Here is a 26,466-nt window from a genome sequence, read left to right on the forward strand (position 1 = left end):
AACGAAGGAAAACTAGGATTGAACTGGGAAGGACCATAACAGGTCCTCGAGAACGTCGAAAAGGGATCATACAAGCTCGGCATTATAAACGGCAAACAACTATCAAGCAATTGGAATGTGTCACATCTAAAACGATACTACTGCTAAGGTACGACCCCTCCATATTCATTTACATTTCAAAACTGACCCCTGCAGAAGTCCGATCAGGAGCTAAGATGGATCCTTCAATACGAAGCCATAGATCTGAAAGCACGCGTTGCACTCTTTTTCCCTTAGACCGGTTTTATCCCAAATGGGTTTTTCGGCAAGGTTTTTAATGAGGCAACCAATGATCGTGCTGCACTTACAACAGTATCCGAGGCCTCTTTATAATCAACCTCGAATACTGGGGGGGGGGGGCATTAGCCCTCAAATATATCAAGTTCAGATGCAAGAAAGTTATTTCGCAACAACAGGGTTCCAATAGGAAAAGTTGTAAGAGCCAAATGGTCAAAACGAACCATGATCATGTAGTTGGCTACCTTAACTCGAGTTCGAGAAATCATTCTCACTCGACTGTAAAGCCTAACGGCTACATTAATTCGAGTTCCAGCGAACGCTCACTCGACCATAAAGCCTAAGGGATACCTTAGTTCGAGTTCGATAAATCATTCTCACTCGACTGTAAAGCCTAAGGGCTACATTAATTCGAGTTCGAGCGAACACTCACTCGACTAAAAAGCCTAAGGGCTATCTTAGTTCGAGTTCGAGCAAACACTCACTCGACCATAAAGCCTAAGGGCTACCTTAGTTTGATTTCGAGAAATCACTATCACTCAATTGAAAAGCCTAAGGGCTACCTTAACTCGAGTTGGAGAAATCATTCTCACCCGACTGTAAAGCCTAAGGGCTACATTAATTCGAGTTTGAGCAAACACTCACTCGACCATAAAGCCTAAGGGCTATCTTAGTTCGAGTTTGAGAAATCATTCTCACTCGACTGTAAGGCCTAAGGGCTACATTAATTTGAGTTCGAGCGAACGCTCACTCGACCATAAATCCTAAGGGCTACCTTAGTTCGAGTTTGAGAAATCACTCTCACTCGACTAAAATTCCTAAGGGATACCTTAACTCGAGTTTAGGAAATCATTCTCACTCCATTGTAAAGCCTAAGGGCTACATTAATTCGAGTTCGAGCAAACACTCACTCGACCATAAAGCCTAAGGGCTACCTTAGTTCGAGTTCGAGAAATCATTCTCACTCGATTGCAAAGCCTAAGGTCTACATTAATTCAAGTTCAAGCAAGCACTCACTCGATCAGAAGGCCTAAGGGCTACACTAGTTCGGTGTTGGTCAAATTATCTGAACCCCAACCTTAGAAAACAACTTCACAATTCTACAAAGCAGAAAGAAAGAAATATTTTTTATACATAACGAGAATCATTTACTAGGGCAGCATGGCCTGATCAAACCCCTTTACAAAAAACCAAAACGATCTTATAAGAAACGAAAAAATACTAAGGGACTTAGTCCTCTCCAGGAGCAGCATCTTTGCCCTCGAGACCCCCTTCGCTATCGGATCCGCTCTTACTCCCGGTATCATCATCATCGGGAAAAGCCAACAATCTGGATTTGGCTTCAAGCTCCTTAGCTTTCTCGATCTCGACTGTAAGATCGAAGCCACGAGCATGGATCTCTTCAAGAGTCTCCATTCAAGACTGGCAGTTAGTATGCTCGGCAACCCAGTTTGCTCGAGCCTAAGCGGGCTCAGCAACCTCCTTTGCTCGAACCTGAGCAGCTTCGGCATCAGATCAGTAAACAGCCACCATTACATCACCATTGGCCATAGTTTACTCGACCGTCGATTTGGCCACTGCAAGTTCCGTGGCCAGCCTCTCTCTCTATCAAAATTTGCCGAGCTCAATCGAGACTAGAACTCCTCGATTTTCTTGGCTTGCACCAAGGTCTTCTCTTTTAAGCTTCGGAGTTGGGCCTCAGCCGAAGCCAATTGAGTTCGGGCAGTATCCTTTTATGAGGCGATGCGGTCCATGTTCTTCTTCCATTCCTCGGCCTCTAACTTCACTACATCCACTTCAACACGAAGCTGCCTGATCACGTCGAACTTTTACTCGACCTGCAAGATCGAACTGTTAGCCATCACTCCCAAGTCTATATCATTAAATTCAAAGATTCTATTTACCTGCTCGGCCAGCTTTGCTTGTTCTTTCCGAGACGTTTCAAGCTCAGACCGAAGTCTTTTTACTTCTCATTCTCTCTGCTCACTGAGAAGCTTGAAGGCATCTCTCTCCTCAGTAAGCCTTCAAACTTCGGCTTCATACTGACTCAGCTCCTTTCGGGATTGGAGAAAAGCCTCGTGATGAAGTGCAGAAGCCTACAAAAATAAAAGGAAAGGATTATACAAGGAAAGAAGAACACAAGTATAAATAATTAGCAAAGAAAGTATGAACTTACCCGGTTCAGGGCCTGTTGGGCTTCGTTGAAAAGGCAAGGCGCTCCCACCTCGCTCGAGCTCTTCTTCGAAACCTCTAAGTTGCCCAGACCGTGGCATCTTCTACCCCGATAAAATAGCCACGGAAAGGATCATACCCTCCATGGGCTCCTTCCCCGTGACAATTCTCCACGGCTTGAGTGTCACGTATCATCGATTTGGAGAAAGAAGGAAAAGAGGGGGAATCCCCGATGTCTATTACCCCGAGCAGGTCTTTTTGAGTGTCGCCTCCGTCTTGGGGAGCCTCAAGCTCGGTTTGCACACCGGCATCCGCAACTTCTTTGATGGTTTCTTTGCCTCGAGGCAAAACATCCTCGGACTCCCTCAGCTCAGGAACTTGGGTCAAAGCCTCCTCCTCGGCCTCATCAGGCCTGGACAGAGCAATATCAACTCCCACCAATACCGGAGTATTTTGAGTATCGATGCTAGCGCATGCACGGGCCGCCAGCCCCAAATCACTTTCTTCTTCTTCTTCTTCTTCATCCCTTAGACTCAGGACCGACTCCATAGTCAAAGGGATTATGTTTGCCTTGGGTTTTCGAGCCGCTCTCTTCCTGGGTTTTTGACTTTTGGAGTCCGAGGCTCTCTTTCTCTTAATCGCCTTTTCCGTAGTTTGAGATAGGCGGTGAAGCTTCTTCATTACGTGATGGGGATCTCATAACCGCGTCTTTTTCGAGACCTACAAAGAAAGAAAAGAAAGTGAAGCTTATGCCTAAGAAATTGCTTGAACAATAAGCAAATCGGTGAGCCAAGAAGAAGGTTTACTATGAGTACGAGCCTCCCACCGGCCCTTTGACAAATCGTGCCATGCGCGCTCGGCATATGTTGACATCGAAACCAGGCTCCCGACCCAGTTCTCGAGATGGGGAACCGCACCCGGCATCCAAGCAACGGTTGTGTTAAGAAAAACATTGATAAGAAAAGATGAAGAAGTAAAAACAACAAAAACTAAAAACGAAATCACACTTACGGTTCATATTCCATTTCTCAGGAAATGGCATACTCTCAGCCGGGATAAGGTCTGAGGTCTTCACTCGAACAAACTGGCTCATCTAACCCTGATCTTTGTCTTCATCTATGCTCGAGGTGAACGCCTTGGTGGCCTGGCGTTGAAGCTTTATCAGCCCACCTCGGTAAAGACGAGGGTTATATAATCTTACAAGGTAGTCGAGGGTGAAGGGAATCCCGTCGATTTTGCTCACAAAGAAACGAAGCAGTATTACAATCCTCTAGAAAGAAGGATGTATTTGGCCGAGGGTCACTTGGTACTTCTTGTAGAAGTCAATGATGACCGGATCGAGGGGACCCAGCATGAAAGGATAAGTGTAAACACTCAAGTACCCTTCAACGTGGGTAGTGATCGCCTCCTCCGGTGCCAGTATCACGACCTCTTTGTTTTCCCAACCACAATCTTTCTTCACCAAATCGAGAAGGCTTTTAGGTATCGAGTATATATATCTCGATACCGACTCACATCGACCAACAACCGATGAGGGTTTCTCGACTTTAAAATCGCAATCGATAACGCATCCCCAGGGAACGAGTTCTTCAAGGCGTGGCTCCACCACCGGTTTCTCATCGGCCGGCCGAGATGAGGAAGCAGCCTCTTTCTGAGGAATGGTTTTAGATATCTTGGCCATCTAAATTTTCAAGAACAAAGAGGATGGGAAATTGAAATATTTTGGTGTTTGGTGAAGAACAAGCAAAGAAAATTTTAAAAACTTAGAAATAGAGAATTTTGGAGAAGGCGAAGAACTATGAAGTTTGGAATGAGAAGAGTTGAAAGTAAAAGTTCAAAATAATGGAGAAGGGGGGCTATTTATAGATTTCACAATGGTTCAAAATTTGCAGTGGCCGACCCTCGACTGACGCACATTTAATGCCATGGTAACTGAACCGACGGGATATTTGTCACATACGTCACAATCGGGCTCGACGCAGACGTCAGTGTGTATCTAGTCAGAGGTTGAAAAATCATATCGTTTCTCGCCACATTCTTTTCGAGAAACAAGGGGACTATCTGTATACGATCAAAACCGAGTTTGCCCTTTGTGTGACTAATCGAGATTAGGGCATGATGGATCGAGGTCCGTAATTATAATATCAAGCTAAGATGTGAAGTCGGGCTGCTGAGGTCGAGCCCTTGAAACCGACCAACGACGGGATCAACCAAAATCTATATCGAGCCCAGATAGAGGTCGAGCAAATAGAGACCAATCGAGACCGAAATCGGCCGAGACCAAGAACGAGCCCAGATAGAGGTCGAGCGAATAGAGGCCGATCACGATCGAGAGCAGCCGAGTTCGGGCTCGAGCCAAGGGACAAAAGAGTTGTTATGGCCGCATTTGGGAAGAGTATCTCGACGGAAATCAAGGAAAAACCAATTAATTAATCTATCATGGGATTCTCACTATGTATTTTTAATTATATCCAAAGTATGATTCATCCACTATATTAAGAGTGGGCTATCATTGATTAAAGGGGATTCATTCATCCACAGATTGGAATACACATTCATACATTTCTCACATTCAAAGATTATTGAGATTTACATAACATATAGTACATATTGTCCTTTTTCGGGCTTTTGATATTGATTCATCTTGTTTATTTTTAAATCATTCTCTATTCAATCTGGGTTTGTATTTTATTCCTTTTTACAATCAATATTTGATATATTTTCACTATTTTCCGGTTTGTACTAATTTATACCACGTATTCTTAGAACTGCGTATAAATTCAACTCCATCCATTTTTCGGGTAAACAAATTACTTGTAACACAAATTAAGCATAATACTAAGAGGCGGATCTACATTATAACGTATTGTTCACGGGAACTCAATAGTTTTTGTTGAAACCTTATATCATGTATTAAAATATTTACTAAATATCTATAAATATTTGATTGCGAACCCATTTATTATTGTATATTAACTTGACATTGTCGTAGAAATTGATAAATTTTAAATTTGAATTCCTCTCTAATAATTATACACATCCTCTCTTTTTTTGCAGGACGCAAGAAGTTGGATGTGACCGAGAGAACTCAGTAAAAATTACACAAGCAAGTATTAATTTTGCAAGATGTTCAAAAGTGGAGAGAATGCAGTAGCTATAGAAAATCCAAGACAACTTAAAATTAGTCATCGAGACCAATAACACATGTATGCTAGCTATAAATCATCAAAGCCTTCCAATCTCGAAGACTCGAGTTGTCCTTAAATCTGTCCAAAAACTAGTATTTCAAGAACCCGCATCTTCTCTAATAAATTATTGAGTAAATTCCACTTAACTCGCTTAAATTTTAATAGTTGAAAAACACTATTCCATCGACCTTTTGAATGAAAATGAAAACCCCTTGAACAATATTTGCATGAAGTTCTCCTTTCCCACTACTAAAAATCTGCTAAAAAGCGACCAACTATTTCCGACCAACGTTGGTCGGTCAAAAAATGCGACCAAAAACCGTCCAGGTTGGACGCAAACTAGGAAAAAAAATATTTACATTTTTTTTAAACAAAATACCGACTAACGTTGGTCGGTAAATTGGTCAATAGCTGGTCAGACAAGAAAATTTTGGATTATCGACCAACGTTGGTCGGTAATTTGGATCCAATTTTTTAAATTTTAATAATTATTTTATTATTCTTAAATATTTTATAATATTTAAGAATTTATATTTAAAATTACCGACCAACGTTGGTCGGTTAAAGATTTTAATTTTTTTAAAAAAAACCGACCAAAGTTGGTCGGTTTTTGGTCAAACGGTCAGCACTTAATGTACCGACCAAAATTACCGACCAACTTTGGTCGGTAATTCTAAAATCAGAGAAGTGAAAAACGGGGGAAACCCCCATTTCTCTAAAAATTTTCCCTCTTCTTCCTTCCCTTCTCTCCTTCTCCCAGCCCCTCCCCCTCACCGTCCAGGCCTCCCCTCGCCGTCCAGCCGTCGCCGCACTGTCGCCGTCGCCTCTGCCACTGCCACTGCCGCCCCTCGATCTCCTTCTCCATCTCCTACAAATTCTAGGTTTGAATTACAACCCATTTATTTATTATTTTCAGGTTTTGTTAATTAGTTATGAATTAGTTTCAATTGATTAGTGTTTTAATTATTTGAACATTGCATTTTATTGAGGATTAGGGTTTAGGTCTTGTTTTAATTAGTTTTGTTAATTAATTTTATTAACTAATTAGTTTTGTTAATTAGTCAATTATTTATGAATTAGTTTAGTTTAGGGTATGGGTTGAATTTCTTTAGTTTAGCTAGTTTATGTTTAAACTCGTAGGATATAAATTGAAATTTTAGTTTTTAGGATTTGTTCTTGTGAATTGAACTTTTAGGATATGATTTGAACTTTTAAGATATGAATTGGACCTTTTGGATATGAATTGAACTTTTAGGATATAAATTGGTGTAATTAGAAAAAAATAATTATCTTGAATTAACTAAAAAAGATATAATTAATTTATAATTGTAGAATAAATTAATTTGTTCTTGTGAATCGAACTTTTAGGGTATGGGTTGAATTTCTTTAGTTTAGTTAGTTTATATTTAAACTCGTAGGATATGAATTGAAATTTTAGTTTTTAGGATTTGTTCTTGTGAATTGAACTTTTAGGATATGATTTGAACTTTTAAGATATGAATTGGACCTTTTGGATATGAATTGAACTTTTAGGATATAAATTGGTGTAATTAGAAAAAAATAATTATCTTGAATTAACTAAAAAAGATATAATTAATTTATAATTGTAGAATAAATTAATTTATTCTTGTGAATCGAACTTTTAGGGTATGGGTTGAATTTCTTTAGTTTAGTTAGTTTATGTTTAAACTCGTAGGATATGAATTGAAATTTTAGTTTTTAGGATTTGTTCTTGTGAATTGAACTTTTAGGATATGAATTGAACTTTTAAGATATGAATTGGACCTTTTGGATATGAATTGAACTTTTAGGATATAAATTGGTGTAATTAGAAAAAAATAATTATCTTGAATTAACTAAAAAAGATATAATTAATTTATAATTGTAGAATAAATTAATTTGTTCTTGTTTTATTTGTATAGATGGAATATCGTACTTGGATGTACAATAGAAATTATCCTAATCGGCGGGGATTGCGGGAGGATTTTGTAGAAGGGGTTGATGACTTTATTAGACATGCAATGTCACTTCCACCATACCAAAGTGAAGGAGTAATTAGGTGCCCTTGTGTCAGGTGTGATTGTATGAAGTTTAAAAAATCGGAGGAAGTTAAGCTTCATCTTTATAGGAAGGGGTTTATAGAGAATTACTTTGTGTGGACTAATCATGGAGAGATCGATGGTAGCCGTGAGATATTTCATAACATGGTTGTTGGTGAAAGTAGTAGGTCGGTGGAGAATACAAATCTTGATTCTAGAATTCAGGATATGGTTGCGGATGCTTTTGGAGGTGAGCCCAATGAAAATGTTGAACAAACTCCTAATGATGACGCAAAACGTTTTTATGAACAGTTAGAGGAAGCTAGTCGTCCACTACGTGAAGGAAGTCTGCACTCTGAGCTGTCTGTTGCAGTTAGATTACTAAGTATCAAATCTAATTGGAATATTTCTCAAGCAGCCATGGACTGTTTCATTGACCTTATGAGTGAACTAGTTGACCCTAATATCAACTTACCTGGTGATTTCTATAAGGCGAAGAGATTGGTTTCTAAGTTAGGACTTTCGTCAATGAGAATTGATTGTTGTGAAGATGGTTGCATGTTATATTATAAAGATGATGCAACTTTAGACAGTTGTAAATTTTGCGAAAAGCCTCGTTTCAAGAGGCTTTCCAGCGGGAATATGGTCGCTGTCAAGGCAATGCATTATTTACCTCTTATACCTAGGTTAAAGAGGTTATATGCGTCGATGAGTTCTGCTCCTCATATGAGATGGCATTTTGAAAATAGAAGACCACCTGGTGTTATGTGTCATCCTTCAGATGGAGAAGCTTGGAAGCACTTTGATAGGACATATCCAGATTTTTCTAGTGAACCAAGGAACATTCGGTTAGGTCTGTGCGCCGATGGCTTCACGCCTTTTTCTATATCTGCGACACCATATTCATGTTCGCCTGTCTTTCTTACACCTTATAATCTACCACCTGAGTTGTGTATGACTAGTCCATATATATTCTTAAATTGTATTATCCCCGGTCCACGTAATCTGAAAAGTTTGATTGATGTATATTTGCAACCTTTGATTGATGAGCTAAAACAATTGTGGTATGATGGTGTTGAAACATATGACATATCAACCAGGCAGAATTTTAATATGCGTGCTAATTTAATGTGGACTATTAATGATTTTCCTGCGTATGGAATGTTGTCTGGGTGGATGACTGTTGGGAAGCTAGCTTGTCCTTACTGCATGGAAAATAGTAAAGCGTTCACTTTGAAACATGGCCGAAAGCAATCATGGTTTGATTGTCACCGTCAATTCTTGCCTGATGATCATGAGTTTAGAAGGATGAAAAATGCATTCAAAAAGAATAAAGTGGAATATAATTCTCCACCTCCGATACTTTCAGGTGAGGAAATTTGGGAGAGGGTCCAGAACTTCAGTAAAGTTACTGAGGCTCCACCTTATAGATTCCCCGGATATGGTGTTAATCATAATTGGACGAAACAGAGTATATTTTGGGAGTTGCCTTATTGGAAGGATAATCTTCTCCGACACAACCTTGATGTCATGCATATTGAGAAGAATTATTTTGATAATTTGTTCAACACAGTGATGGATGTTAAAGGTAAGACAAAAGATAACCCGAAGGCTAGAATGGACTTACAAGAATATTGCAGGCGGCCTGAATTATACTTGCAGACAGCAAACAATGGTAAGGTGTTCAAGCCCAAAGCAAGTTACACATTCACTTTGGAGGAAAGACGACAAATTTGTGATTGGGTTACGAAATTAAAGATGCCTGAGGGTTATGCGTCGAATCTTGGAAAAAAAGTAGATATGGAGGTAGGGAAGTTGAGCCATTTGAAAAGTCATGACTGCCATGTTTTCATGGAGACCTTAGTGCCTATTGCATTTTGTGGTTTGCCTGAAAGAATCTGGAAACCCATCACAGAGATTAGTTTGTTTTTCAAAGACTTGTGTTCTACCACATTAAGGGAAGAAAACCTACTTCGGATGGACCAGAACATCCCTGTAATTTCTAGTAAGATGGAAAAAATATTCCCATGTGGTTTCTTTGATGTGATGGAACACCTTCCAATACACCTTGTACACGAGGCACGACTTGGAGGGCCTGTTCAATGCAGATGGATGTATCCCTTTGAGAGGTAATATTATAAGTTTGATGTACTATTCTATTTTATTTGAATGTTATTGGCTAACATGAGATTATGTAGGACAATTGGCAAATGCAAACAATTTGTTAAGCAGAGGAATAAGATTGAAGGATCTATATGCGAAGCCTATCTTGCAAAGGAAACTGCACATTTTTGTTCTTATTATTTTGAGAGTAACGTGCCATGTTCTAGGAATAGGCCCAATAGGCACACGGTCGAATGTGTGAATGATCCATTATATCCACCAATGTCCATATTCAATCAACCAGGCCGATATTCTAAGGATGTTAGAAAGAGAAGTTTGAGTGATATGGAGTACAAGTCAGCTACACTTCATGTGTTGCTAAATTGTCCCGAAGTTGTACCATTTCTCAAGTAAGTATTGATTTATTAGTTATCAAAATGTAAAATTTACTGTGACTACATATTGATGCAACTACTAAAAATATTTGATATGTCACAGTCACTTCGTGGGTCAATTTGGCTATGATGCTGTATATACGAGATTTGATACGTGGTTCAAACAGTTTGTAAGTGTGTGTATATATATATATATATATATATATATATATATATATATATATATATATATATATGTAGTGAATGTATAAAAATTGATTCATAAGTTGTGCTAACTTATGACTTTTTTTAACTCTATGTAGGTAAATAATCCAAATAATGGTGTAAATCAATTTTTGAAAGATATATCTTGGGGACCTGGGCTTCAGGTCACAACAATGTCTAAGTACGTAGTGAATGGTTATAAGTTTCATACAGAGGATTGCTCTAAAAATAAAAATAGCAACAACAGCGGGGTGTGGGTTCTAGGTGGTGATGGCAACCAAGTTGGAGATATTGATTATTATGGTGTGGTCAAAAAAATATTACAACTAGAATATACAGGTTGGCCATATAAGAAATTGATACTCTTTAGATGCAAGTGGTTTGACCCAAATCCAACAAGAGGTACTAGAGTACACAACCAATACAACATAATTGAGGTTAATCATACGAGGGAGTATGATCGCTATGATCCTTTCATAATTGCACATAACGTTAGGCAAGTGTATTATGCTCCTTATCCATTGCGGCAGAATAAGTCCGATTGGTGGGTTGTAATAAAAACTAAGCCTGTAGGTAGGGTGGAAGTCGAGAATGTGTTAGATATTGCATATCAAAACGATATCTCCAATATTCACCAAATAGTGGACGATCAGTTAGAAAATAATTTGGAACATCCTGAACGCATATTAGAAGAAGTTGATATAAATGAAGTAACAATTATAGAAAATGAGGACGAAGAATCAACTGATGAAGCTCAAACAAGTGAGGACGAAGAATTCTCGGACGAGGAACAATACGTCGATGAGGATTAAAAAGTTGGTTTTTTAAAGCACTCTCGTTTTATAGCTAGTTTCTTATATGTTTCAATCTAAATGTGTATTATATTATGCAGATGGCAGGCAAGGGTCAAGGTAACAATGACCCTACTAGTTCTCGGGGTCGAGAAAAGGGTAGGAAGGGAAAGAGGAGGGTAGAAAATAATACTCCCTCTTGTCCACCTTTTTCAGAGATGCCTATGTCTTATCCTCCACCACACGGCTATACTGAGCTGCCACAGCATCACGAGCCGTACACCTTCATTCAGACACCCAGTCTTCCATCACAGGGTCACAGGACTATACGTCTTGTAAATGAAAGTTCATCAGACGGTGATGATGATGTTGTAGAAAACACCCCTTGACTTTTATATACTTTGAACTAGACAAATAGAACCAGTTTTGAACTAGTTGTAATTAGTTTTAACTTGGTTTTGGATTTTTATGTTCAATTGAACTTTAATTTGTTAGTTTTAAAGTATTTATTGAATGTTTTGGTTGTTGTTGTTGTGTTGTTGTTGTTGTTGTTGTTGTTATTGTTGTATTATTGTTGTTGTTGTTGTTGTGTTGTTGTTGTTGTTGTTGTTGTGTTTTTATTTTTGTTGTTGTTGTTGTGTTGTTGTTGTTGTTGTTGTTGTTGTTGTGTTTTTGTTGTTGTGTTTTTGTTGTTGTGTTGTTGTTGTTGTGTTTTTGTTGTTGTTGTTGTTGTTGTGTTGTTGTGTTGTTGTATTGGTATGCTGGCAGGTGGTTTAGCTGCCAAAACAGGCATTTTATGCCAAAATTAATCCCAGAAAAATCGACCAACGTTGGTCGGTTTTTAATAATAAAAAAAAAATTATTCCAAAATACCGACCAAAGTTGGTCGGTTAATGAACGTTGAATTCCCAGAATTCAAGACTACCGTCCAACTTTGGTCGGTATTTTGCTTGCATTGTTGAGATTACCGACCATAGTTGGTCGGTAATGTTTAATTTTAATTAGTTTTAAAAAATATATATTTTCAATTACCGACCAAAGTTGATCGATTTTTTTTAATTTTAATAACTAATAAAAAAAAGATAATCCGACCAACTTTGGTCGGTAAAATTAAATTAATAAAATATGTTTCCGACCAAAGTTAGTCGGTAAGTAATTAAACTTGTCAGATGGTCGTTTTAATATACCGACCAAAGCTGGTCGGTAATTTCCGACCAACTTTGGTCGGTAAGCCGTTCCGACCATCAAAATACCGTCCACACCGTAAAGGTCGCGTTTTGGTCGGTAATTTGCCATAACCGACCAACGTTGGTCGGTATTTTTGGTCGGTTTTTAGCGAATTTCTAGTAGTGTCCCATATGGGTGGAGATACATCTCCTACAGAACTATTTTTATGAATGTGGTTGCTGACTTCAAGCTTACTTTTTTCTTTTTCTTTTTTGTTTCTTGACTTTGTCTCCTTGGAGGGATGGGAGATTTTGAATGAAAATTATTTGATTTGGTTTATAAATTATCGTCGAAACAAAATCTTGATGTTTCTCATGATCTTTTTTAGGCTAAAACTGTTCAACCTCAAGGACACAAAAGATCAAAAGAGAAATTTTCTTGAGTAAATCAACGATCCGTGTAAATGGACAACACAGTAATCTCTTTACAACTATTGTTCAGTTGAATCTTCTTCATTCCCCTATTGAATAGATTAAAAATATGTTTTGCTAATTAATCTATCAATCATCACCAAAATTAGTTGTATAAGCTGAATAAATCCTCTATATCAATCCATGTTCAAATCAAAGAGTTCATTATTATTTGACGATTTCTTAAATCTTACACTAACCGCGCCAGCCTAATGCAACTTTGTTTTATTCACGGAAGATAGAACTTTGCAAAACTCGATCACATAGATAAAACTATATAACTGAGGCCAAAAAGGGAAAAAGAGGGAAGCAAATACAGGTCAATGATCATTTTCAAATGATGGTAAGAGTTCAAATGATGCTGTAACCAATTCTCAATGAGAAATTAAGAAGGCGTTTGGACATAAAAATTATAATTTAAAAAAAAAAAATTATTTGGAGTTAAGTTAAAAATGATATTTGGAATTTGAAATTATGTTTGGACATGCATTTCACTTTAAAAAATGTTATAGTTTTGTGAGGGGTCAAAAAGTTTGAAAAACTCATTTTCGAAAAATTTCCAAAAACTTGCAAAATATCATGAAAAAACGTACGGGTCCTTCAACTCAAAGATTACAATCAACGCAATGGTTGTATACAATAGTTTCATTAAACTCCCAGAACTCGCCTTAAATTCATCCTGGATACACCTTCAAACACTTGTAAAAGGGATTTATGACCTAAAACTTGGAGAAGACATAACTAATCAGATCCACTAAAAGGGAACCACTTGGACTGAAATGAGGACTGATAAGAAACCAGTACTATAAGCACCACCACCAAGATTGCGACACCCCATGGAAATTCTGCTCTGCTTCTTTTATAAACGGAGTTGTTATGCCGAGGCTGCGACGGACCCCAGAAGTTGAATCCCCCATTTAGCAAGCTTGAACGCATGAGGAAGATCAAGAAGACTGGTACTAGATAGAAAAATAGCTGCAAATTGATCCTAGATTGCTCCAACTGTTCTTTATAGTTATTGTATTGAGACAATGACAGCAAGAAAATAACAATGGCAAATATGGCCAGCAATGGAAGCGGTAGAACTAAAACTGAGGCTAGTGTCTCGTTTGTCCAACCTTGTTTCCATTCTGGACCCCTTCTTTTGGGATACAACCAATCCATCTCTATCTTTTTCTTGCTTTGGTACTTAACTCTCAAGTATTTCTTTTGTCTCTTGAGTGGTGCTGCATGTATTTATTTATGTTATAAGTGCTTGCAAGGATTGTGTCGCTTTACGATTTACTAGTACAAGGGTGGCTTTGGAATATATGCTTTGGGTATGATTTCCACCTATCAGCCTACTTTTCCTTTTGAACTGAGACACTCAAGCAGCCGATACCAAATTGTTGTTGAGAAAGAAAGAAGTTTTAATATGGGAGGTGGATATTATACTTTTTAGGTTTAAAGTAGCATGGCATGTAGCACAGATGCACATGTGAGCTGTAAATATACAATACAGTTCATTACTCACGTGATCATTCAACTATCCGATATTATCTATCAAAGTCATTTTTCTTGCGTTTGTAACAGCAAAGTTACTTAACTATATCTGTAGTACCCAGAAGGTCACTCAACTAAATTTCTCAAAAATTTTATCTCCAAATACCTATTTTACCCTCTGAATTATCAACTTTGATCTTCTTTTTATTTTTTTAGCTTTTTAATATTATAATTTTTCTCTTTTTAATTTATATTATGGACTTGCCTTAGAATAAATAAAATTATTTATAAATTAAAAAAATAAAAATAGTATTTAAGCATATATAATGTTGGAATAATAAAATATTGAGCATAGTAGAACTTTAATTAGAACAATTTGGTCGTAATAAAAATTTTGATATTAAAAACAAAATCTCAAAAATTTATTTACACAATTGAGAACGAAAGAAAATAAAAATTTTAAAATATATATTCCATACACGTACTATAGAAAATAATTATTTAAATAAATATATTTTTATAATATACATTATATATTCTTGAAAATTATGCTCAATTATATTATTATTCCGATATTATATATGCTAGAAAATAATTTTTTATCTTTAAATAAAATTTATTTATTCTATAGGTAAATTCATAATGTTGATTAAAAAGTATTAAAAAAAAAAGAAAAAGATAAAAGTTGAAAATTTAGAGGGTAAAATAGGTATTTGACAATTAAAAGTTTGAAAAATTAGGTTAAGTGACCTTCTGAGCGCTATAGACATAATTAAGTGACTTGTCTGTTACAAACAAAAGTGTTTACCCGAAAAATGGATAGAGTTGAATTTATACGTAGTTCCAAGAATATGTGGCGTAACTTAATACAAATTGTAAGGATAAATAGAAATATAAATATGGACTGCAAAGAATGAGAAATAGATAAGGTTGTAAAGAAAATGAATCTTAGGACTCAACAAGGAGAATTAATTTAAGAAGCCTGAAAGAACGATTCTTTACTATGGGAGAATATAATATTTTTATTACAATGTAAGCCTGGAAAAACTTGCCTTTTCATAAATGATAACCATGCCTTTTATAGTAGAGGGACCTTGCTCTAAGTATAATAAAAAAAATACTCAGTGGGAGACCCATGATAAATCAGCCTTTCCACAATTTCTGCCAAGATTCTCGCTAGTGGGATTGCAATGGCTTTTATCTGTGAGCTCGATCTTGCCTCGAGCCCTCGATCTTGGTTTGAGCTCGATTATGACTCGAGTTCTCGATCTTGGCTCGAGCTCGATTCTGACTCGAGCTCTCGAATTGATTCGGGGTCAATGTTGGTTGGTTTCTGGATCATAAGCATGATAGCTTTACTCTGCATCATAGTTCGATTTGGATTCGAGCTCGATAACGATGTCGAACTCGACATGGATCGGCCCCTTGGGTTCGAGGCTTGTTTGTTCCATCTTCGGAGTCTCACTTCGATCGATCATCGTTCGAACTCGATCGGACGTGCGAAGGCCAAAATTTATTTCGACCGTATACATATAGTCCCCTCATTTTTCAGGAAAAATATGGTGATAAACGATATGACTTTTTAACGGCTCGATCGGATTATAACCCGACATCCCCATCAGGCTCGATCATGACTCATGTGATAGATGTCCCGTCGGTTTAGTCTTTCAAGGCATTTAATACATGTCAGATGGTGGTCGGCCACAGCTGATACTGAACCGCCATCGCTTAAGCCTATAAATAACCCTTCTTCTTACCATTTACCACTTTTACATCTTCAATCTTCCAAATTTCCCAAGTCTCTTTTCGTATTTTCTGATTTACCCTCAAATCTGTGATTTCCCAAAAGCCCCTCTTCAATTCTACCAAATCTTTGTCACTTTCTTCTATTCCTCACCTTTGAAACCATTCCTCAGAAAGAGAAGGCTTCATCTTCACAGTGTGCTGCCAATGAGACACCGGCAGAACCACGGCCTGAGGAGTGCGTTCCCGGGACATGTGTTCTTACTTCTGATTTTAAGGTCGATAAAGGCTCATCGGTCCCTGGCCGGTGTAAGCCGGTAATGAGGTACATGTGTTCGATAACCGAGAAGCACCTCAAACAGCTAAAGAAGGATTGCAATTGGGGTGAAAAAATAATAATAATTCCTACTCCTGATGAAGATATCACTTCTTACGTCAAAGGATTTTTGAATGTGTATACTTACCCTTTCACTTTAGGTCCCCTCGATTCCATTATTATTGACTTCTGTCATCAATACCAGATAACCCTGGGCCAGGTCCATCCTTCTTTTTGGCGGATCGTTATCCTGATCCGATATTTTATGAGCAAAATCAAGGGGATGTCATTCACCCTCGACCATCTTATCCGATTGTACTGTCCTTGACTTTTTTGAGGATGGTTAATAAAACTTCAGCGTCGGGCCACCAAGGCTTTGTTCTCGAGCATTGACGAGGACAGGGATCGGGGTTGGATGGGCAGGTTCGTTCGATTGAGGACTTCGGACCTGATTCCGGCTGAAAAGATGCCCTTTTCCGAGGAGTGGAATATGAAATGTAAGTGTGATCCTGCTGTTACTTCTACTTTGTTATTTCATTTCTTCTCTCATCGAAACTCCTCCTTTTGTGATGTAGCGATTCCCTAGATGCCCGGAGCAGTTCCCGATCTTAAGAACTAGGTACGAGCTCTTGTTTCGATCTCCACATACGCCGAGCGCTCATGGCGTGATTTGTCAAAGGGTCGGTGGGAGGCCAAAAATCATGGTAAGCCCCTTTCTCGTACTCTTTGATAATTCGAACGAGGTAGTTTCCAAATATTAAGATTTTCCATATGCAGGTTTGGGTAAAGATGCAGTTTTGAGGCCCTTGTCCAACGAGAAAGAAATCTTGGCCTCTGTGCCAAAGACGGTGAAGGGAAACCCGAAGATCCAAAATCGAAGAAGAGGACGGCTCATAAGCCGAACAAGAATGTCATTCCTTTGACCGTGGAATCAGTTCTGCGTCTAAGGGATGAAGATGAAGAAGAAGAAGAAGAAGAAGAAGAAGAAGAAAATGATGGGTCCACGTTGGTGGCCCGAATGAAGAGAACCACTGATGCCCCATTGGCAGCTGGATCGATGATGATTCATGAGGCTCCGCCTCGAACTGAGGATATACCGGAGAAAGATTCGGGTAGAGTCCCCTAATTATCGGAGATCGAAGACACATCTCATCAGAGCCAACGGATGGGGGATATGACTAAAGGGGCCATTGAATCCCTTCGAACTAAAGAGAATGCTCCAAGTGATTCATTTAGGGCAGCAGCAATCGAAGATTCGCTTACCTTTCCCGCTTTTTCTGCAGGGGTAATTCGGGAAGCCCAAGCTCTGGGGGCCCTCGATCTAGACAGGCCTCACGATGGAGAGGATCTCTTTCATGACCTGTTTACCGGTATCGAGGATGTTGCCGGTACTGGTGATGAATCGGATCTTTTTCATGGGGTGCGGCAGGCTTTGAATCAGGTAAGCTTTAAAATTATTTTGTCGGTACTGCCTTTATGTTTACTTTTCGTTAACTTTGTTTCTTGTTTCTTTGTAGGCAGCGGCAGTTCATCGAGAAGCATGTTCTCGGTCCCAAAACGAGCTGTGTTGATATGAGGCCGACTTTCAACGGGTTACTGATGAGAGGAACTCCCTAAGACTTATCTTAGGGCAGAGAGAAGAGGAAATAAAAGACCTCCGAGCTGAGCTGGCCAAGGCTTATCGAGATCAGACCGATTTTTCTGAGCAGGTAATGATACTTTTGAAAGCCTATGGGCTTGATACTGTAATGATGGCTAACTTTTCGGTCTCACAGCTGCAGCAAAAAATCGAGATGATCGGGAAGCTTCGTGAGGAGGTCGGCGTAATAAAAGCGGAGTCTTACAGTGGAAAGAAGGTATAGACCGCTTTGCTACAGAGAAAGAAACTGCTCGAGCCCAGTTATCATCGACCGAAACCCGACTTCAAAGAATGAAGGAACAAGGCCTGGTTCAAGTAAGAAAAATAAAGGATCTTGAGGCTCGGTTGGCCTCTGTGCTTGTCAAGGCCGAAACTGATACCGAAAAGGCAAAGGCCGATGTGGATGCCCTCGTGGCTATCTATCGGGCCGATGCTGAAGCTGCCCAGGTCCAAGCAAGAGAGGAATCCGAGACCGCCAATACTCGAGCACATTGGGTCGCCAAACTAGCTAAGTGTCGATCCCGAAGGGAAACCCTCGAGGAGATCCATGTTGGTGGTTTCGATCTCGCTGAAGAGATAAAAAGGGCCAAAGAGCTCGAAGCCGATGCTGAAGCTCTGGTTTCCAATGACGATGATGATGACGATGATGATGATGATGGGAGTAAGAGCGGATTCGAGAATGGGGGAGCCCGATAAAGAAGAGACAACTCCTGAGGATGACCAAGAAGTTTAGTCCTTAGTTTTTACGTTGTAATCAACCATGTAGATAATTTTGTATATTGATAATTCTGCCGACTTGCTTCTATTTTTTGAAGACTTTATTCACGCCTTTATGAATGTTTTCACAAGGATTTAAACAACTTAATCAAATTTGGACTTCATAGCCTCTATAATTGATCGAGTGTTTTTTCAGACTTGAAGTGATGTAGCCCTTAGGCTTATTAGTTGAGTCAATGATTCAAACTCGAAGAAATATAGCTCGTAGGCGTAATGGTCGAGTGAGTGCTTTCTCGAACTCGAAATGAAAGTAGCATGTAGGTTTATTAGTCGAGTGAATGATTCAAACTCGAATTAACGTAGCCCGTATGCGTAATGGTCGAGTGAGTGCTTGCTCGAACTCGAAATAAAAGTTTTCCGTAGGCGTAATGGTCGAGTGAGTGCTTGCTCGAACTCGAAATAAAAGTAGCCCGTAGGCTTAGTAGTCGAGTTAATGTTTCGAACTCGAAGTAATGTAGCCCGTAGGCATAATGGTCGAGTGAGTGTTTGCTCGAACTCGAAATAAAAGTCACCCGTAGGCATAAGTGGTCTAGTGAGTGCTTGCTCGAACTCGAAATAAAAGTAGCCCGTAGGCTTAGTAGTCGAGTGAATGTTTTGAACTCGAAGTAATGTAGCCCGTAGGCATAATGGTCGAGTGAGTGCTTGCTCGAACTCGAAATAAAAGTAGCCTGTAGGCTTAGTCGTCGAGTAAATGATTCGAACTCGATGTAATGTAGCCCGTAGGTGTAATGGTCGAGTGAGTGTCTAGTAGAGTCCTTATTATCGGTGTGTTGTCGACCACATCTATAAGTTGGATGCTACTTGGACATTTAGGAATAATACCCTTCATTGATATTCTGAATCGTGTGATGAAACTGATTGGGAAATTGTTCTTCCTCTGACTCATGCGTTGAAGTTCAAGGTAAGTTTAAATGCTCTTTTGGTTTATTCCAAGTAATGTTGTCATGTGACATGACGAATGGGTAAAGGCCTGAATATTAAATAGATGGAACATGTATCATGTTGAATGAATGGTATGGCCATATGAGACAAGTATATAGTACCATGAGCATACTTTATATGAGAAGAGTGCTAGAAGTGATTACCCACCTCCAAAGAGGCATTGACGTGATAAATGAGACCTAAGCTTAGCTAGTACATGTGAATAGTGTGGGAACTATGTGTATGATTCTAAGATGTAAATTTATTACATAGGCACCTGATATAAGAAAGGCATGGCCTGGAGAGTAATGATAAATGTGTAGGTCTCTCACGGGAGACAAAAAATTATGAAAGGAGAGTCAATTGAACCCACAATGAGAAGACCCTAGCACTATGAATGTTATAAGAATCCCAGGAATGTATGAAGTGGTGTTACACTCCAAAAAGGATATTGACGCGAGGGATTTGGATCCCAAGCCTATGTGGCTGAATAAGAGTAGAGGACTTATGAGGTTAATACCATGGAGACTTAAATCTCCCTAATAGTCAATCATATACATGAGGACTAGAGATGTGGGACTTGTGTTCCTCAAATTGCTAAATTCAAAAGTTGTGTCGAAATGTGAAACATTCACCCCAAGTGGGGGAGGGAAGGGCCATAGTGAGGCTACTTAAGTTCAATAAAATGAGAGTTGGGCCATGTAACTATGATGTTTGGATATTTTGTTGAAGACATGTGTAGTCTATAAAAGTGGTAAGAGGTAACATGATTCTCTGAGAGGATATGCAGATGATAAACCACTAGTACGAAAATAATGTGGAAGGTTAAGAAATGTAAATTCTTCGTACGTGACAATAGACATAACAGGGTCAACAATACTAGAAACTAAGAGTAAGGTTTGCAAAAAAGGTTTTTATACTTGTTAGAAAGTCAGGGACAATGGAACCTAATGAAGTACTACATAAAGTCTTGCGAATTCTTAGAATGAGTTAATCAAGGATTTGTGATTTAGCTAAAATTCCAAGGCTTTAAGAAAGACAGAACGAGTGGGGGAGATAAATGTGATGTTATAATAACCCAAGAGTGCATCGGGACTTGATGGAGAGTCTCTTAAGAATCTTACAAGCAAATAAGTGTTAAGTTATACACCGATGAATACACTTTCCCACGGATATCCCCACAAGTGTCAAGAGGCGAGAAGAATTGGAAGAAAATCTATAAATTGAGATGGTCATCGTTATCGCAAAATAGTTCGTATCAGAAAGTGGACTCATCTATAGCCCAAGTGTCAATAGAAGATATAAAGGATCAACTATAATGCAGCCGACTTGAGTGATACTGAATATCGACTAAAATATTTAGAGGGAGTTTATGTCTAAATATTACATAGGTAAGTAAGAATACTGGTGATGAAGTGGTTGTGTGATAAACTCAACAAACCAGGCACAATGATACTACGAGTTCATGGGAGGCAGACAAGTGTGTGGCACAATGAGGTTGTCAACTACGAATAAAGGGAAAAAAGGGGTGGGAGTGAATGCTCCAGTCACGAAGGAAGTATAGTACCAACATATTGTCTAGACCAAAGGGGAAATGTTTGAAACAAATTGAGAGAGGATAAACACTTGTTACGAACCAAACATGTTTAACATGATAGCTCTTAGGCTGCAATACCAGGAAATAATATTGGTGACTACAATACTGGGAATAAGGTGAGTTACTCATCGAGGATGGAATCAGGTGGACTAAGTCCTACACTTATAAGGAAAAAACAAGAAGTCGTCGTTGAAGAATGTAGGAGGATCTCAAGTCTCAGAAAAGGCCCTGTTCGGGCTAAATATATATATGAAAGGTGTCGATATGTGTTTTAGGAAGTGTTTAGCAGTAAAGAGGAATCATGAGAATATTCACAAGGGAAGTAGAATGGTTTCTTAAAATCCTATAAAACTTATAATGAGGAAAGAGGGTGGCTAAGAAAGATCTGAGCACGATGTTACTTCGCATATTGAGGCAATGCCATGCATGTTGATGTTATCAGGGTGTGCGCGCAAGCTAGTAGATGTTATTCATTTGAAATAGATGGCCCCATAAGAAAACTGACCTAGTAATGTCTTTTGTTGAGAAATTTGAGAAAACAAGTTGCAAGTACTAATAATATTATAACCGTATCAAGGAAAGTTTTGTAGAACTCAATTCCTAGGAGGTCATATGAAAGAGAAATCAGATATAGATGTTCCACTAATGATGGAATATGGCAAGATAAGATGATCATTTATGCCTATAGGCAACTCAAGAATCATGAGAAAAACAATCCAACACATGATTTAGGACTTGCGGCTGTGATGTTTACATTAAAGATTTGGCGTCATTATTGTATGGGGTCCAGGTGGACATATTCACGGACCAAAAAATCCTTCAATATATTTGCTAATAGAAGAAATTGAATCTAAGGTAGAGAAGATGGCTTGAGTTATATAAGGATTACGGCATCAATATTCTATATCATCCGGGGAAGCCAATGTTGTGGCGGATACTCTTAGCCGGAAATCTATGGGTAGTTTGGCTCACTTAGAGGCATGTCAAAGGCCATTGGCCAAGTAAGTTCACTGATTGACTAGTTTGGGAGTTCATCTTGCGGATTCTAGTGTGTGTGGGGGGGGGGGTAATTGTGCAAAATAGGGTTGAATCATCACTTGTTGTAGAAGTCAAAGAGAAACAATACAACGATCCATTGTTGGTGCAATTGAAAGAGGGGATTCATAAACATAAGACCATGGCCTTTTCTCTTGGCATGGATGATGGTACACTAAGGTACCAAGGGCGACTATGTGTTCCAAATGTAGATGGTCTCCGTGAAAGAATTATGACTGAAGCTCACACTTCTAGGTATTCCATACACCCAGGTTCTACAAAAATACATCATGATCTTAAGGAAGTCTATTGGTGGAATAACATGAAGGAGAATGTGGTGGACTTTGTGGCAAGATGTTCGAATTGTCAGCAAGTGAAGGCCGAACACCAAAGGCCCGGTGGGTTGGCACAGAACATAGAAATTCCAATGTGAAAGTGGGAAATGATTAATATGGAGTTTATGGTAGGATTACCTCGTATCCCTCGTAAGTTTGACTCGATTTGGGTGATTGTGGATAGACTCACAAAGTCAACACACTTTTTGCTGGTTAAGTCTACCGACACATCGGAGCAGTATGCTCAGTTATATATCAAAGAAATAGTCAGGTTGCATGGCACCCCAGTTTCCATCACTTCTGATCGGGGGACACAATTCACTGCTAATTGTTTGAAGAAATTTCAGCAAGGCTTGGGTACTCAGGTGAATCTTAGTACAACCTTTCACCCACAGACTGACGGGCAGGAGGAGCAGGCTATTCAGACGCTTGAGGATATGTTGCATGCTTGTGTTCTATACTACAAAGGTAGTTGAGATGATCATTTACCACTCTTATAATTTGCCTACAACAGTAGTTATCATGCCAACATTCAAATGGCATCGTTCGAGGCTTTATATGGAAGGAGATGTAGATCTCCCATTGGGTGGTTCGAAATTGGGGAAGCAGAGTTGATAGGGCCAGACCTCATACATCATGCTATGGAAAAAGTTAAAATGATTAAGGAGCGGTTGAAGACTGCACAGAGTCGTCAGAAGTCCTATTCGGATGTTCACCGTAGAGATTTGGGGTTCAAAGAAGATGATTGGGTATTCTGGAAAGTTTCCCCCATGAAAGGTGTAATGCGATTTGGTAAGAAAGGAAAATTGAGTCCGAGGTATGCCGTACCGTACATAATCATTCAGAGGATCGGTGAGGTGGCGTACAAGCCTAAGCTACCGCCTGAAATGTCATTAGTGCACCCGGTGTTTCATGTGTCTATGTTGAAGAAAATAGTTGGAGACCCGACAGTCATTGTTCCGGTTGAGACTATGGAGGTTAATGAAGAATTGACTTATGAAGAAATTCCAGTTTCTATTATTGATCGGCAAGTCCGAAAGTTGAGAAATAAAGAAATTGCCTCCGTGAAAGTGCTATAGCGAAACCAACGGGTTGAAGAGGCTACTTGGGAGGCCGAGGAAGATATGAAGAAAAAGTACCCTTGAAGTAAATTATAAAAAAAATTATTAACAACTTTGCATCTCAAAAAGTTAGCAGGATATATTTCAAATAAAATATATATTATAATCTTTTAAAAAATAATTAGGCCTTATATTAAACTTTAGCTTTAGGCCACATATGAGCTTGAGCCGCCCTGCTCGAACGTAGCTGCTGGTTAAGGTGGAGGGATCTTAGCCATGCCACCACAATCTTTGGTGGCAACTAAATGACTTTCTAATGATAGCTAATAGCATATATTTTTAAGGAACTTTTATTTAATCAAAGATATTGTATATAGTAAAATATGTTTTGTTGAGTGATTGCATAAGAGAGTGACACGTGGAGCCGAAGGAAAAGAATAGCTAAAAACGAAGACAACTAATTCATCTGTTATCGGAATGAATGGTGCTCATAAAGATGGAATAAATGCCAACCACCCAGTAGCATTTAATGGAGAATATTCTACAACATTTAGTACACTAGCCGTTATAAAGAATTTGTTATTCATGCCCGCCGTTACACATTCTTCAATGGCCCTCATAATTGACATTAAAGAAGAGCATGATCCTAGGACCTTATTCCCTAGGTGCAGCTATAAATAGTGAGCTCTATTATCATTGTAAAGGGGACGAATTTTCTCGCAGACTTATGCTATAATCTATTAAAAGCTTTATACAATTTTATCTTCTTACTTTTTGATTTCACTGTTGTTGTGCTCGGAAGCTCTGCTGTTTCTGTTATTTCATCTTCATCTCAAGGCTAGTGTTGTACATTTATTCAATCATTCTATTATTTCAGGATTAACTTAATTCACTTGTCTAGAAACTACGTATAAATTTAACTGTACCATTTTACGGGTAAACAGTTTGGCGCCCACCATGGGGCATAGACAGTCGTGTAATTAAGTTGGTCCTTGCCTCTTTCACTAACGTATTTTGATTATTTGTTCTTAGCAAAAAAGCTCAGAAAATGACAGATAATGGTGTTAACAACACACACAATCTTGAGACCCAAGGAGACCAGCCTCAACACGAGGATTCAATCAGTGATAACCACAATGAGGGGAACGATGCCACGCCGGTCCACGGCAGGCGGTACCCACGACATGCACAGGAGGTGACTCCTGATGATGTCGAAGAGAAACATGTTGTCGAAGCAGTAAGAGTCTTGCAGAAGCAACACGAGGTCATTCTAGGCCATCTCACACGGCAGGATAAGGTTATAATAGAACTAAAGCAGGCATTATCGTGTACTTCCAAAAATGCGAATGGATGATGTCGAAGAGAAACATGTTGTCGAAGCAGTAAGAGTCTTGCAGAAGCAACACGAGGTCATTCTAGGCCATCTCACATGGCAGGATAAGGTTATAATAGAACTAAAGCAGGCATTATCGTGTACTTCCAAAAATACGAATGGATGAGGTCCACTTTCTCCTAGTGCTCCCGCAAATTAAACAACGCAGATGGTTGACAACAACACCCTGACGGGCGAGGTCGGCTTTGATGGGGCCGGGGGGAGCGGATCCGGTCGCAACAACAAGAGCGATCTCTTCACAAGCAAACTCATATGGTTTATGAGGGAAGTGAACGCCCACATAGACCAAATTCCGGGTGCACCACCGGTGCTGAAAGGGCCGGACTCAAAGAAGTATACCCAGTTGCCGTACAAACCCAGTGCGACACCAGAATTGATCCCGAAGCGGTTTAAAATGCCCAACATGCCGAAATAAGATGGGACTTCGGACCCTCAGGAGCATATTACCACCTATACAAAAACGGTGAAGGGGAACGATTTAGCTCCCCACGAGATCGAATCTGTTTTGCTAAAAAACTTCAGAGAGACTCTCACGAGAGGAGCCTTGACGTGGCATTCGCTGTAACCCGAGCATTCCATAGATTCCTTTGAGATGATCACGGATTCTTTCATTAAGTCTCATGTCGGGGCCAGAAAGATGCAGGCCCGGAAAGCCGACATATTCAAAATTGCACAAGGCGAATCCGAGTCGCTACGGGAATTCGTAACCCGGTTCAAGAAGGAAATGATATTTCTCCCGACTGTTCCGGATAAATGGGTGGCTGAAGCATTGACAAAGGGTTTGAATCCGAGAAGTTCTGATGCTTCCTGGAAGTTGAAGGAAAGCTTGCTCGAATTCCAAGCGACGACTTGGGTGGATGTTCACAACCGGTACGAGTCAAAGATAAGGATTGAGGATGATCAGCTCGGCTTCCCAAAGTCAGCCAAAGGTCGGGAGAAGAATAACGAAAAATAAAAAGACGATTTCAACACAGACAAACGGTCTTCGAGGGGCCAATTTTTGCCCTACGAATGGGCAAAAAGACGCGACAAATGTTTTCGGTAGGCAGACACGTTCGTTACTGATAGAATAACTGATCGCGTCCGAAATAACAGATCGTTATAGGACAAGGAAGCATCAGGTTCTTGAGATCCTTAATATCCCAGACTTTCAGAATACAACTTCAACGTTAGTGTAGTAGAGTTGGTATTGGCTGTGAGGAACATTAAAGAAGCACGGTTACCGAAGCCGATGAGGTCCGATCCTAGCCAGAGGGATCCTAATTTCTGGTGCGAATACCATGGGACGGGACCCCGTCCGAACATACCAACAAGTCCCATAATATAACATGGACTTACTCGAGACCTCAAATCACACATAAC

The 26,466-nt window shown here is 39.3% G+C and overlaps 1 protein-coding gene across 1 annotated transcript; it reads right to left on the bottom strand.

Moving 5' to 3' along the window:
- Nucleotides 1–13,546: 13,546 nt before the first annotated feature.
- LOC104101365 (uncharacterized) lies at nucleotides 13,547–13,969 on the bottom strand. The gene has a single exon (XM_009608803.3). It carries the CDS (start codon nucleotides 13,967–13,969, stop codon nucleotides 13,547–13,549), a length of 423 nt encoding a protein of 140 aa, XP_009607098.1.
- Between the last annotated feature and the right edge of the window lie 12,497 nt (nucleotides 13,970–26,466).

Source organism: Nicotiana tomentosiformis, chromosome 3 (assembly GCF_000390325.3).
Source record: "Nicotiana tomentosiformis chromosome 3, ASM39032v3, whole genome shotgun sequence".
NCBI lineage: Eukaryota > Viridiplantae > Streptophyta > Magnoliopsida > Solanales > Solanaceae > Nicotiana > Nicotiana tomentosiformis.